The sequence below is a fragment of the Eublepharis macularius genome, chromosome 3 (assembly GCF_028583425.1).
Source record: "Eublepharis macularius isolate TG4126 chromosome 3, MPM_Emac_v1.0, whole genome shotgun sequence".
Classification (NCBI taxonomy): Eukaryota; Metazoa; Chordata; class Lepidosauria; order Squamata; family Eublepharidae; genus Eublepharis; species Eublepharis macularius.
Genome location: NC_072792.1, coordinates 57,342,416 through 57,356,573, shown reverse-complemented (window position 1 = coordinate 57,356,573; position 14,158 = coordinate 57,342,416). Strand labels below are relative to the sequence as shown.

The 14,158-nt window shown below is 42.6% G+C and overlaps 1 protein-coding gene across 1 annotated transcript in view; it reads right to left on the bottom strand.

Annotated features, from left to right (window-relative positions):
* Positions 1 to 14,158, bottom strand: part of LOC129326580 (cohesin subunit SA-2-like) — an 80,211-nt gene that overhangs the window by 16,952 nt on the left and 49,101 nt on the right. Inside the window, exons 16-21 of the mRNA XM_054974797.1 lie at positions 13,497 to 13,614; positions 12,789 to 12,892; positions 11,371 to 11,463; positions 11,200 to 11,289; positions 6,799 to 7,002; positions 3,350 to 3,426 (exon numbers count right to left, since the gene is read on the bottom strand). Coding sequence (XP_054830772.1) covers positions 3,350 to 3,426; positions 6,799 to 7,002; positions 11,200 to 11,289; positions 11,371 to 11,463; positions 12,789 to 12,892; positions 13,497 to 13,614 — 686 coding nt within the window. The remainder of the gene's footprint in view (positions 1 to 3,349; positions 3,427 to 6,798; positions 7,003 to 11,199; positions 11,290 to 11,370; positions 11,464 to 12,788; positions 12,893 to 13,496; positions 13,615 to 14,158) is intronic.

Below are 14,158 nucleotides of genomic sequence, written 5' to 3'. Positions count from 1 at the left end.
GAAATTACACAGTAGGATAATACATATGGAAACAGAGAGTACTTACTATACCCAGTCCACAGTCTCCCTTTTTAAAAGCATTTTTCAGTTATAGTGCAGCCCTGTTATCTGAGTGAGAATGTCCTCATGAATAATTCAGTTTTGCACAGTTTGCAGAATACCAGGACAGTAGGAGCCTTCCTGACTTTATCAGGCTGGCCATTCCACAGGTTGGGGGCCACTGCGGAGAATGCACATGTACAGGCAGGTGTTGATCTTGCCTGTTTGCAGGGTGGCACCTGCAGAAGACCCTGCTCAGGTAAGCAAAGCTGTCATGGTGCAGCATGGGGGAAAAGTCGTCCTACAGATATAAGGGTCCAAGACCATGAAGGGCTTTGTATGTGATAGCCAATACTTTGAACTGAACCCAGTAGCTGATGGCCATATATCCAGAGGAGTTAGCTGTGTTAAGTCTGTAGTCACAAAATAGTGAAGAGTCCAGTAGCACCTTTTAGACTAACCAACTTTATTGTAGCATAAGCTTTCGAGAATCACAGTTCTCTTCATCAGTAGCTGATGGGCAGCTGATGGAGTGACTGTAGAATGGGAGTAATATGCATGTTCCACTTAGCTCCTGAGAATAACTGAGCTGCAGCATTCTGCACCAACTGGAGTCTCTGAGGGGAAGACCTATGTAGAATGCCTTACAGTACTCTAGTCTCAATTTCAGCATGGCATGGATCCAGATGGCCAGATCAGCCAAGTCAAGGTAAGGACATTATCTGCTGGCCTAAGCTGAGTTGGAATAAGTTTTATTTGCAGCTGCATTAACTAGATTCTCCAGCAGACATGTTGGATCCCTAGGCTCTTAACCAAGTGAGCAAGGGTCAGGTGAATCTAGGGCCAGTTCCAAGTTGGGGGGGGCGGGCTGTGCACAGCATGTTCAGGGGCCCCCTATGCCCACTACTAGGTTCCCTTTCCCTCTCACAGGTCTTTACCTATATTTGGGTCCTTCCTTTGCCCACCATCTGCAGTCACATCTGCCAACAATGCTTGCACACCTTTTCTCAGATAATGCTGGCTGGTGTGTGCAGCTAGGAGTGCCACTGCTATGGTCACCAGGAATGTTGATGCTTTGTGCACCACCCACATGTCCTTCTCCAGCAACGCTAGACAACATACACAGGACTCACAAGCAGGCAGTGGAAGTGGGTGACTGCAGGCATCAAAGCAGATGCGTGAGTAGGGAGTCAGCAGGAGTGGGCAGGGAGATAAGCTTCAAAGCAGAAAACATCTCATTAAATTCTTCCACTTGTGAAGGTTTTGAAGTACCATCAAGGAATAGTCTGTCCACACTGGCTATCTCCCCACATCCCCCAACACAGACACAAACCTTGTGGTACATGATCTAGCAGTGACTGGTGACTGCCACTATGAATTAATAGCCCAGTCACCTATCATAGTGCTAATAACACCTTCAAAAATCCAGGCTATGCAATACACCCTATATATAAAATATTTCTTACACACAAGCAATTAAATTCAGCAGGTGCAATACATTTACATATATTTAAATTTATAGTAAAGACATGACCGAAGGGTGTTTGTGTATCACCTTACCCTGCCGCTGAACATCCCCTATAAAACAGGAACACCAGAAAAATTATAACATTCTCAAGACAGTACTGTCTACACTTCTTGTAAGAAAATTTTAGGGAGTACTTGCAGGGAGGAGGCAAGGAAAAGGAGTTTGTTGCCATCTTACAAAACAGACTTTAGTCTTTATTGAGCAAGAGCAATATGAATGTTGCAGCTCTTGGTCCAGCTAGCCTCAGCCACTTGGCCTCAAAGCAGCACATTATTCCCCCACATTCACACTGCTGCCAAGAACTAATGCCAAGAACTCTAGCTCAATTCTGCACAGTACATCAGCCTTACAAGTGGTTCAAGAGAATCAAATGGTAGAGATCACATGAGAAAATGAAAGCCCCTAGATAGGTCAATCAACATCATTAACCAATCTAGCTCCTGGGAAACCATCCCAATGACATCATTATATCAGAATTGCTAAGCAAAGAGGAGTCTTCAAAAAGCCACTCTCAAAAAAAGAACTATTACATACTCCATGGGACACATGATGTCCAGACTGCTCAGGAAAATTCTGGGGGGGGGGCTGCCTAGACCTGTCTCATGCAAAGGGGTTCAGTGGTCAAACACATGCTTTCATTTAGAAGGCCCCACTATAAATCCAAGATATCTACAGATATCTACAGTTAAAGGACCTCAAGAAGCAGATGCTGAGAAAAATCTTTTTTGTCAGATACCCTGAAAATTTACTGCCAGAGTAGGCAACAGTGAACCACATGGACCAATGGTTGAGTTCAGTATAAATAGCATCGTAATCCCACTTTACCAATATTATCTTGATCTGAGAGAGCCAAAAATAATCATGGGGGAACGAAGCCCAGTGCTGACTTGACCTAAGTTAGTAGCAGGAAGACAAGCTCAAAGCAGAAAACATCTCATTAAATTCTTCCTCGTGTGAAGGTTTTGGACTACCACCAAGGAATAGTCTGGCCACCCTGACTAGCTCCCAACACACATACACACACCTTGTGCTGTATGATCTAGCAGTGACTGGTAACTGCCACTATGAATTAATAGTCCAGTCGCCTAACATGGCGCTAATAATACCTTCAAAAATTCGGGATGTGCAATGGCTGAATACAATGGCTCTCTAAGGAGTCTCCAGCAAAATGAATGAGCAACATTTAAGAGAAGCTAATTCTTTCTAAGAAAATACATAGCTAATCATCAAAATCATACATTACAATTAAATACAGTTCCTGAGATAGCAGCCCATACCACCCACCCCTGCCAATGATGTGCAGGGGGGAAGGGAAGAGGAAGGAACAGCCATCTTGATCACACTATAACTCATGTGGGGGGGGGGGCTGAGATGACTATACAGCCCCTCCCCAACAGGAGATCGGTAGGGAAGCTCACTAGATCAATACAAGACCAGCCTCAACCATAGGCCTGGCAGAACATCTCTGCCTTACAGGCCTGCCGAAAGGATAAAAGATCTTGGAATCTAAGCCTTCTAGAAGAAATACACTAGTACTTTTGCCTATGTACTAATCCCAAACCAGTCTCAAGACTTCTGGTTCACCACTATATAGACTTATATTTGCAAAGACTTTTGAACAAAAAATCTCAAGTTCTTACATTTCCCTGTTGCTTTTACATTTTAATACAGTACATCCTTCTTCTGTTTTGGTTTTGTAAATAAAGCAACATTATCCTATCAGATCTTGTCCCATATAGTGTCAGGAAAGAAAGTTAATAACCAGCATAAAACAAATCTCACTTATGAAAAGCAGTTATTCTTCTCAAAGTGGAGTATATATGGTAAATTCCTTCTTCTTCTGCACAGACACCTTCTCCCTAAATCACAACACAAAAAGAGAGAAGAGAAAAAACTAAGCTGAGTTTAAGCCAGTGTCTATCATTTCCGTCTGTCAATAGACAGCAAGTGTCTATTTTGGGGGCAGGCATGCACCTTAATCATGGGAACCATTCTAAAGCCACATTTGAAAAAAACTGAGACAAGGTTCAAGGGACCTGCACCAGCCCTACATGCTTTCAATACACGCCCCCAGAAGCACACACTGACACACCATATAAGGGCTTCTCTCCAGCAAAAAGGTTACAGTGGCAATGGTTGCTGTTGCCTTCATGTAGGCAGTGAGGCCAGCTGCACACGTCTAAAGGAAATGTGAGTTGCCGTCTTGCAAATGGCCTCTTGCAATCTGCTGGATTGCCCATGCTGGGCTGCCTCTGCATTAATTTTATTCATTGGAAATAGTTTTGCAGCTCTGCTGTGTAAACAGTAGTTGTCCAACTGTATGGAAGACGCCTCCTTAGGGCAACATGGAAAGAAGCCAAGTGCCACAATCCTAAAGCTGGTTGTACATTCCTACCCTACCAACCAAGATGTGGTGTACTGAATACACACTGCAGAGAATCCTCAGTGGTGCATGCCGGATTGTGGAGAGTGACTGCATCCTCTTTGCTCTGGGTTCATTTGAGAAGGGAGCTCAGAAAGAGATGTGGCTTTGTTCTCATGTTTCCTTGGACATAGTTTTAGGAGTGGGTCAGAGAGATCCTGTTCTAATCTTCTAATGCTAGTGTTGGGATCAGCATCTGAATTCACAGAGCTTTACATGCAGCAGCAACAATATCCACATAACTGTAGATTTCTGTACACCTACCTGTGAAGTAGATGATCTGGTGCTGGGATGAGAGCACCAGAAAGAAAAATCAGTTTTAGAAGGAGGACACAGCATCCAAGAAGTTTGAAAATACTGCTATACAATCATGAACAGCAGGAGGAGAAGGGGCTGCAAATTATGTACATGGTAGAAACTCCCAAACTTTCTCTTATAATGTTTTCTTGGGGATCACAAATGTGTTCCTCTATTGATTCACAAGAGTCGTTCTAAGCCTGGAGATGGATGAGGGTCTCTGTCCCACTGCTGACTTTGGAGAAGCAACAAGATGACTCGCTTTCCTAGCACGGCATGACTGACACTCTAACCGCTATAAATGCTGCTGCTCTGAGCTCCTGCTTCCCTTTCAGTTCAGAGGCTGTAGTGTTAGCAGTGAATAGTGTCTCAGACTAGGACCTGAGTTCAAATCCTCTTTCAACTATAATCCTTCAGTCAGCCACTTTGTCTCAGTCTAATCCACTTCACAGGATTATTGTAATGATAAAAACGGAGAAGGGAATAAATATACACCACTCTGAACTCCCTGGAGGAAGGGCAGGATAAAAATGTACACGTTGCTATGACAAAACAGATAGCTTGCTCACATGTACTAGGCCTCAAAACTTAACATGAAATTACAGTCAAGGCTATTCCCCTTAGAAAGAGATGGGGAGTGGTCCTAAGCAGGTCTTCTCAGAAGTAAGTATGTTATTCACTTACTTCTAGGAAAGTGTTCTTAGGAGTGCTCGTGGCAGAATTTGGTTGACTTCCCTGCATAAACCGACTTAGATTGGTGCAGAATAATCAACTATCAAAATAAATGAGGGCTAATTTTGCCTTCTACATTTACTGTACTTCAGATGTCAATAAAAAAACCTATCAGCATGAACTCTTGTATGATGGAATGACATCTGTTAGCGATGGTACAGTGGATCAACTGTTGTTGAACTGAGTCTGCAGGCTATTCATACTTCCAACAGCTGCTCTTGTATTCTTAGAACAACGAAAACTTTTTCAACTATTTCTCCAGGCCCTACACACACGCACACAGTGTGATGTGAACACTACTATTAAGATATAAAAGCTTTACAAGATGTTTTAAAAAACAGGCTTCATGTGCAAAACAGTGGTGTGAGAAGATTTCTTATTGGCCCCAGCACAGAAAAAAAAAACATCTGTTTTATCTACAAAATAATCTGCACTTTAAATTAACTTTCTAGCTGTATCTCAGATAAATTTGTCAAATAACAGGCAGTCATCAGTTTAGAATGCAAACTTTAAACAGCTAGCAGCAGAATAATAGTCTTGAAACGTGAACAAGAATATTAAACATACAGAAATCATACTACACTCTGTTAGAAGACACGTTAAATTCTTTTCTTTTCTTACACCTCTGTTTTACCGAAAAAGAGTTTTTGCTACTTCAATAAAAAAACATGGAATTTTCTGAAATAGAAACACTATTGTTGGAGACTATTAAATCACACAGATACACAAATAAAACAATCATAAATCTGTGGACCCCTTGAACTCATAACAAATTTCCAACACTAATTTCACTCCTACAGAGGAACGAAGGTATATTCCATAATTAAATCAGCACGTGTTAAGTCCGTTTTACTATATGTAAGCATGTTCCTCACATAGTTTCCAAATACAATCCAGAGGTACAAAATGGCTGGAGCATCTGCAACTCAGCCCTCCTCAGGGCAACTCATCCACCTTCCTATGTCTTGATGTGACTAGCAGAACTCCACAAGTAGATCTACAGGTGAAGGTGAAAACGAGCAATAAGACCCTGTCGCCATCATCTACCATTATCATGAAACAATGTAAGTGACAATCAGGATCTCCTGGTTGCAATAATAGCAAACCTACTGTAGAGAGAGAGAGAGAGAGAGTGTGTGTCACATAGGCATATACCCTTAAAATGACTTCCCTATATTCCTGAAGCGCCTATGTATTTATTTATACACCACTTTTCCCCCCGCAGAGGATCCAAATCAACTTAAAACATTGTTCTCCCCTCTTCCATTTTATTCTCACAACAACACTGTGAGCTAGATTAGGCTGGCAGAGAATGACTGGTCCAGGTCACCCAGTACATTTTCATGGCAGAGTGACAATATGAAACTGTGTATCTCAGATCCTAGTTCGACACTCTAACCACTATAATAAGAATAATAATAACAATAACAATAATAGATTTATAAATCACCCTTCAGGATAACTCAACGCCCACTCAGAGCAGTTTACAAAGTATGTTATTATTATCCCCACAACAATCACCCTGTGAGGTGGGTGGGGCTGAGAGAGCTCCGGGAGAGCTGTGAATGTCCCAGGGTCACCCAGCTGGCTTCAAGTGGAGGAATGGGGAATCAAACCTGGCTCTCCAGATTAAAGCCCCGCCCCTCTTAACCACTACGCCATGCTAGTACTCTTCTTCTGCTTATATAAAAAGGGCATTTCAAATTATCCCCCCACCAAAACCCTTGTACTTAAATTTTGCTTTGGAAACTAAGTTTGTTAAAGCAGATCTTGCGCATACCTCTTTGAAAAACGTGCCCAAGAGTTGATTTAGAGTGTTCACCAACTGATCCACCAGTTCAGCTCTAGCAAGAGCCACTTTGTTACAGAAGGGAAGTTCTTCACTGCAAAGAATATGGTACAACCTGGAGCCAGCCTCCAGGACATCTATGTCACAATGGTCGATTACAATGGCTTTCACCTCTCTCAGCAATGCATCCAAGTGCTATGAGGAAGGCAAAAACATCATGAGTGCCACAAAGAATGCAGTATGATCCCAGGTGCAAATCCTTGTTCATACACAAACACACTTGTGTAGCCTGGAAAAATACGACTATTCTCATGGCCCACAACCTATCTGGGAATAACAGTCACCTATTTTGCAGAGAATGGTGAAATGTTGTCACATGGCCTTTGAGCACATGCACCCAAAAGCTTTCTATACCACCAGTGCTGAATTTTAACAAAAAGACACATATGTAGCAAACAGTCCCAGAGAAAAAGTGGTATGCAAAAGAAAGAGGCCATCTCCCGACCGGTCTATCATCCTTGAATCTGCTTTGCAAGTGGATCAGCACAGCTGTGACGTGGCTGAAGAAGCATACTCAAGACCAGCCCTGTGCTACCTGAACTCCACGAGAGCATGCTCCTAGGGGTCTGACTGATTATAAATCTGAACAGTTGTAATAAATGCATGAATGGCAGATTCAGGGCAGCTTCATCCCTCCATTACAAGACCACCCATCAGCTTGACAGGACCTATTCTGAAGTTTGGCCAAACACTCTCCCCTTCCCTATGAGGGTGTAGGCCTAGAGAACAAGTCCCATTGCAGGTAAGGCAATTCAGGCATCCTCCTCTTCCTGGTGTAGAGCCTTATGCCCCTGTATGGCAAAGCTGGCTACTAAGTATAGGAGCGACATATCTTAGGTCCTGCTGAGATTCTGCTTGCGGTGATAACAGTGTATCATGTGTGTATTCTGACAAACACAAAGAAAAAAGAAATATGGACCCAAGAGCAAGCATCCAAGCCTCAGGTTCCCATATAAACTTCTATATGGACCACCACCACACCAATACAAAACACAGATGGAGAGTCTCATCCCAAGCATTAATTATGAATGGGGGGAAAAGTGTATTTTATTTATGAAAAGGCATAAACAAACCACAGAGTGTTTTCCGCATGGTCAGTTTATAGTGATTCAGATTCCATTCTGCTTCTCTTGATCTCCAGAGCTTCACACAAGAAAAGGAGGCATGAGATGCAGAACTGAACTTTCCTCAGCTTTTCTCCAACGTTTTTCCCTGCACACATATGGCGACCTTTTTTTAAAGCTGCTGTTAAGTTGCCACTGGTGCATCTTATATGTGTGCAGAATTCATAGTCCTGTACTGCTTCCCCCCCGCCCCGTCCCTTTCCCTTTCCCTGGATGCTGACTAGTTGTCCACATGGTGGAAATCACTCCCTCCCTCCCCAGCTCTACACACTCTCCCTCTTTTTTTGTAAATGAGAGAAGGGTCATAATGCTGCACCATCAGTTCCCATATGGCTGTATTGTGAAATCGACTACAAATTTATAACCTTACAAACTGTGCCTACAAATTCCATTTTTCCCATATCAAGAAGACAAAAGAAATGACTACTGAGCAATTACACAATTTTAAAGCTGACAATGAGGAAATTGAAATTGGTCAAGATTTTCTCTTCCTTGGCTGAGTCACCAACCAAAAGGGAGACTGGAATGAAGAAATCAGAAGACTGAGACTTGGAAGGACAGCTGTGAGGGAGCTAGAGAAGATCCTTAAAGATCTTATCCAGTTTGCAGGATCCTTAAAGATAACGATGACTCTCTGGGAACCAAGATCAAGATAATCCAAACTATGGTATTCTCCATTACTATGTATGGATGTGAAAGTTGGACGATGAAGAAAGCTCACAGGAAGAAAATTGATTCATTTGAAATGTGGTGCTGGAGGCGAGTTTTGCGAATACCATGGATGACCAAAAAGACAGTAAGTGGGTACAAGATCAAATCAAGCCTGAATTCTCCCTAGAAGCTAAAATGACAAAACTAAGGCTATCATACTTTGGTCACATCATGAGAAGACAAGATGCTCTGGAAAAGTCAATAGTGTGAAGAAAAGTAGAAAGCAGTAGGAAAAGAGGAAAACCTAAAACGAGATGGCTTCACTCAATAAAAGCAGCCACATCCTCCAGTTTGCAGGATCTGAGCAAGTCTCTTAATGATAGGACATTTTGGAGGTATTTCCTTCATAGGGTTGCCATAGGTCGGAGGTGACCTGATGGAACATTACACACTCACATCTGACCAACTCTTTGGTATTAGAAGCCTGACCACAAATCCCAAGCAGCCAACCTCACCCCTCCTTTTAAATTTGGGGCAAGTCGCAATGCTGTGACATTCATGCATTCTGCCCCTTTAAGCAATGTCCGTCTCGTTCCCTGATGGCAATCCACAATCCCCACTGATCATTTCTTGGGTTTACTTTTTTATTTCCTTTCTTTATAACTGGGGCTCATGATCATGGTGATTTGGAAAATGGGGGTGGCTCGTCTCAAGAATCCCCCCTTCCCATCCCAGAACATGGCCATGTGATATGGGGAGGCCAATGAGAATGCTGTTTTGTTTGGGCAGCAACACTTGAACATTTTGCTGTAGCAGAGAGGTGCCATTTTGCACCAAGCAGTCACTTCAAACCACACCAGAGCAATCACAAAGAAAGGCAGTGGCTGCCATCTGCTAGTGAAACAAGAGCGAAAAGCTGCCGATTGCCTCTCTAGAATTCTAAAACCAAAATTGGTGGGCACGGGACTGTCCAATTAGCAAACACAGGGGCAGGGAGAGGGAGGGGGATGGTAGGCACAATGGGTTCCAACACTGCAACCTTATGACACATGCGTTAATTTTTTTTTTTAAAGCGATGTTGGCTGCAGCCCCCACAAAAGTTGGCTCCAAACAGATACATCTCAACATTTCTGGAATAAAAAAGCAGATGTCAAATTGCTTCAGAGTCGTGCAGTGCAGAATGTAGGGACACCAAGATGCTGCTGCACTGACTAGCACAAATACTCAGAAGCACCGGTTTAAAGTGGGCTATGTAGAAAGGGCCCATATTATGGCAACAGAATCAGGGGACCATTTTCCTATCAACTCTTGGGCCTTGTCCAGAGTTTATGATGCAAAAATCTAGATATTAAACGGCAATATACACAAAACCAGAACTGTGCTGCTCAAGAAGGAAGGTGTCAGAGCACTTTTTGGTGACTTCAGTTTAACCACATGTTTTATCACAGATATTTCTGCTCTTCCTACAAGGAGCTCAAGATGGTTTATTCATAGGATACCCATCTAGACACTGACCACAGCCAGACCTAGGGGTATGCACCAAGGAAAAATTCAGGGGAAAATTCAAGAAATTGATCCGGAATAACCCAAACCCCAAAGCAGCAAGTCGCTTCAGGATTCGGGACTTTAAATGGCTTCAGTATGCTCCATAAAGATTCGGAGCATACCGAAGTGAGGGGGGAAGCTTTGTCCCAGCCCCACCTCACCCCACTTAAGACACCCCACCACCACCACACTACTTACCTCACTCAGGACGGGAGGGACGCCCAGCTCAGAGGCGAAGAGGCCCTGAGTCGCCGCCTCCACCAGCACAGCGGCCAGCAGGGCAGCGGGGAAGGCCAGAGCCGGCACTTCCGCCACCCGCACCACCGCCTCCACCTCTGCAGCGACCAGCTGGGTGGCAGGAAAGGCTGCAGCTGGCTCCACCACCCGCACTATCACATTTGCAGCTGCCGGGAAGGCCCAGGTAAGTGGGATGGTGGGAGGGGGGCCCTTTTAAAAGGCCCCAAAGCTTCCCAAAGCAACCAGAAACACTTTGGGAAGCTTTGGTTTGGGCCCAATTCGGGAATTGGCCCCAATTCGGGAACCCTGAATCTTTATGGATTGGGTCCAATTTCAGCATTTTTCCCAAATTGGAAACCTGAAGCACATACCCCTAGCCAGACCTATTAAGTTTCACAGGCCTTTAGAACAGAGCTGCTAAATGCCTGGAAAAAAAAATCTTGTCCCATTGATAAAGGCTTAATGGGATGTTATTAAATAGATGATGTTACTTATCTTTATGCCATGAAAATCTTCACCTGCCCATATACACATATTAAGCCTCTATTAAAGGGGCAGGACATTTTTTTTCAGGCCTGTTGGTAACCCTGCTTCAGACCTATGCCCTAGGGCTCTAGAGCACCAATTTCTGTAGCACAATATTTGTTCTTGTTTACCAAAAAAAACCACCTGTTCTAGAATGTCAGGATGAACCATTCCTTTTTTCACAAAATTTCTACCATCTTATTTGTCAGACAAATTCTGTGTCTCACTCTCACATATACAATTTTTTCACCTTTTCCAGAGGTCCAGTACCATACAGAACTAAATCAAAATGCTGTGGAATTTTCAGGAGGTTTGTCACTTTTTCTGCATCTTTTGAATACTGCAAAGGAAAACAGGTTATGAGTGAACTGCTAAAATCAAATGAATTACTTAATATTCATTCAAACAGCTGCTATTTTACCTTTGCCAAGAGCTGAGGAAGCACCACAATAAAGTGTTCAGTAATTTTATTACTATCTTCCAGTTGTATCTTCTTCTCTTTGGTAGACAGAATCTGCAGATAAAACACTTTGTTCCTATTACAGCATAATGATGCTGTAGATTAGTATTTAAACTAGCTGTATTGTTAAAAGATGGTATAAGCAAAATATTAGGGTCTGAATGAATCAAATTTTGTAATTCCTTAATTAAAGGTTTGATTACAGGTTTCCTTTTTTAAAAAGAACATCAGCAGGGGAGAAGTCCTTCGTTTTGTAAACCAGATTTTGTGTGTGTGTGTGTCTGAAAGATACCCTAATGTAAGCAAAGGAATATGCAGATAAAAAAACTGGGCATTCCAGTCATATCAGTCCCTCATAAAAGAGTTCAGTACTGCCAGCCACTTTGAACAAACTATGTAGATCTCTTGGCTCTCGTAGTATCAAGATGTGCTTAAGGGTCTTACTACATGTGATGAGACCAGAAGTCCAGCTGTATTATTTGGCCCTAGGAAGCAACTGCAGGGAGGCCTGATGGGGATCAGATCACAGTGTTGGGAGTAGGGGCTTAACTCTCCCCTCAAGCAGCTTTCCCAACTGAAAACTGACCTCCTCCCAGCTGCTTTAAGTCATGATAAGGGAAAGAAGGGGAGGAACAATATGGTTACTCATCTTTTTACCCTGCCATGTCTTAAAGTAATCCATAGGGGCCGTGCTCAATTGAGAGCAGAGAATTAATAATAATAATAATAGTAACAACAACAACATTTGATTTATATATCACCCTTCAGGGCAACTGAACGCCCAATCAGAGCAGTTTACAAAGTATGTTATTATTATCCCCACAACCATCACATTGAGGTGAATGGGGCTGAGAGAACTCTGAGAAGCTGTGACTGACCCAAGGTCACTGTCCAGCTTCAAGTGGAGGAATGGGGAATCAAACCCAGTTCTCCAGATGAGTTCTGCCACTCTTAACCACTACACCAAACAACAGCTTTCTTCCACACTGAGGCCACCATTGGCATCAGCCCACACAAGTGGTTGTTTTGGAGTACAAATAATATGTCTAAATTTCCTGTCATAAAATACCAGTGTTCTTGTAGTTGAGCCCTAAAATAAGGACTGAATGTTGAAGAGAAGGATAGAATTTCTGGGTTCTGATGAACTAACTCACGCCTCCAAGAGGGTCATAATAATCATAACAAATTTAACGGAAATTATAAAGACCATTTTCTCTAACGCTCTTATTTTATAAATGGAAATTCTCGTTACATTAACTGAAGGGAATGCCTTTGTCCTGTAATGATGTTTCTGTTCTCCTATTGCAAAGAAGCCTAACGCGAAGATCACTGGGAAGAAAAGACAACCAATAAATGAGAGGAACATTATTCCCACTGACTTTCTTGGCGCCCCCTCTGCCCACAGGGGGATGACCTTCCACAGCTTCTCGAACAGTTGCTAAGATTATCTCAATGAGGGCACTCTCTTGGGCATCACTCAGTGCTGCAAGCAAAATGACACAGAGACTCTGCTCAATCTCTCTTAGAAAAGAAGTTAAGATCCTATGATGGTTAATCTGGAAACATCAGAAATTTCTCCAGACAAGAAGTTCTAATACATCCAGGAAAAGAAGGGTCAAATGAACAGATGGTTTTAAAAAATCAACACCTTATTAGCAAAGATAATCAGGATTTAGAAATCCCTGTGTATTTTAAGTTGTAAAAAAGCACAGTGAGCAAAAGTGGTTGAACAACTGAATCCTTCCTGTCTCACATATGGACAAGCTATCATACCTACCCATCCCACTGCAGACATACATGCAAGGTACCAGCTATTCTGAAGTAATAATCGTACAACGAAGGTGCTAGTGACAAATTTTATTGAGTGAGCTGCAGAGCGTAGCTCAGACTGGCAGGTTGAGTCTCTACTTCACCGTCTAAAAAAGACAGATATCATTTTAAAGTACTGCTTGACATTGACAAAGGATCCTTGTTACCGATACACTTGACCCTTCTCAACAAATCTCACTTGACTTCTCATCCAACCCAGGTCCACTGCATGATGGCAGCACCTCAACTGAAGGTGCTAAGCTTATTGGCCCACCTACCTTCTTTCTGATCATCAGCATTTTCCAGTAAGAGAGCTGTCATGCACTCCCAGTCTTTCAGTAGACTCATGGACCAATCCCACAGGCTGTCTACAACGTACGTGACATGACTATGAAGCTGGGGGGGAAAGTATGATATGGACTGTAAGAAATCACATGAGCTCCCATAGAATTCAAAGAAGCAATGTGACAAAGGTGAGGAAGGAAAAACATAACCACAGCTGGCCATGTTTCTGCTTTGTGTCTGACTTTGCCCATGCAGCACACATCCACTTTAACAGTGGGAACTGCTATAGGATCAACAGGCAACATTTTGCGTGGGTGCACAGCGCTACTCCACTTGTGCGTGCTGTTTTTGTGGCTTGCCTCCATCACATTAAGTTGTTGCCAACTGATGAGGAAAAAAACAGGGTGAGAGGTTAAATTAACCCTTGGTTAAATGAACCATTAATTGATTCTGATGATATAGTGAATCCAATGTCATTCTTTACTCACCAATAAATAGCATCTACTTTGCTGGCATATAGTTTATTATTATGAAAAATAGTAACATGAATCTTCATCTACAATCTATTTATCAAGCTGGAAAGCAGAACTTTAAATAGATCTCTAGATAAGCTTTCTCCGAACAAGAGAAATCAGATAGGATTTTTATGCTATTA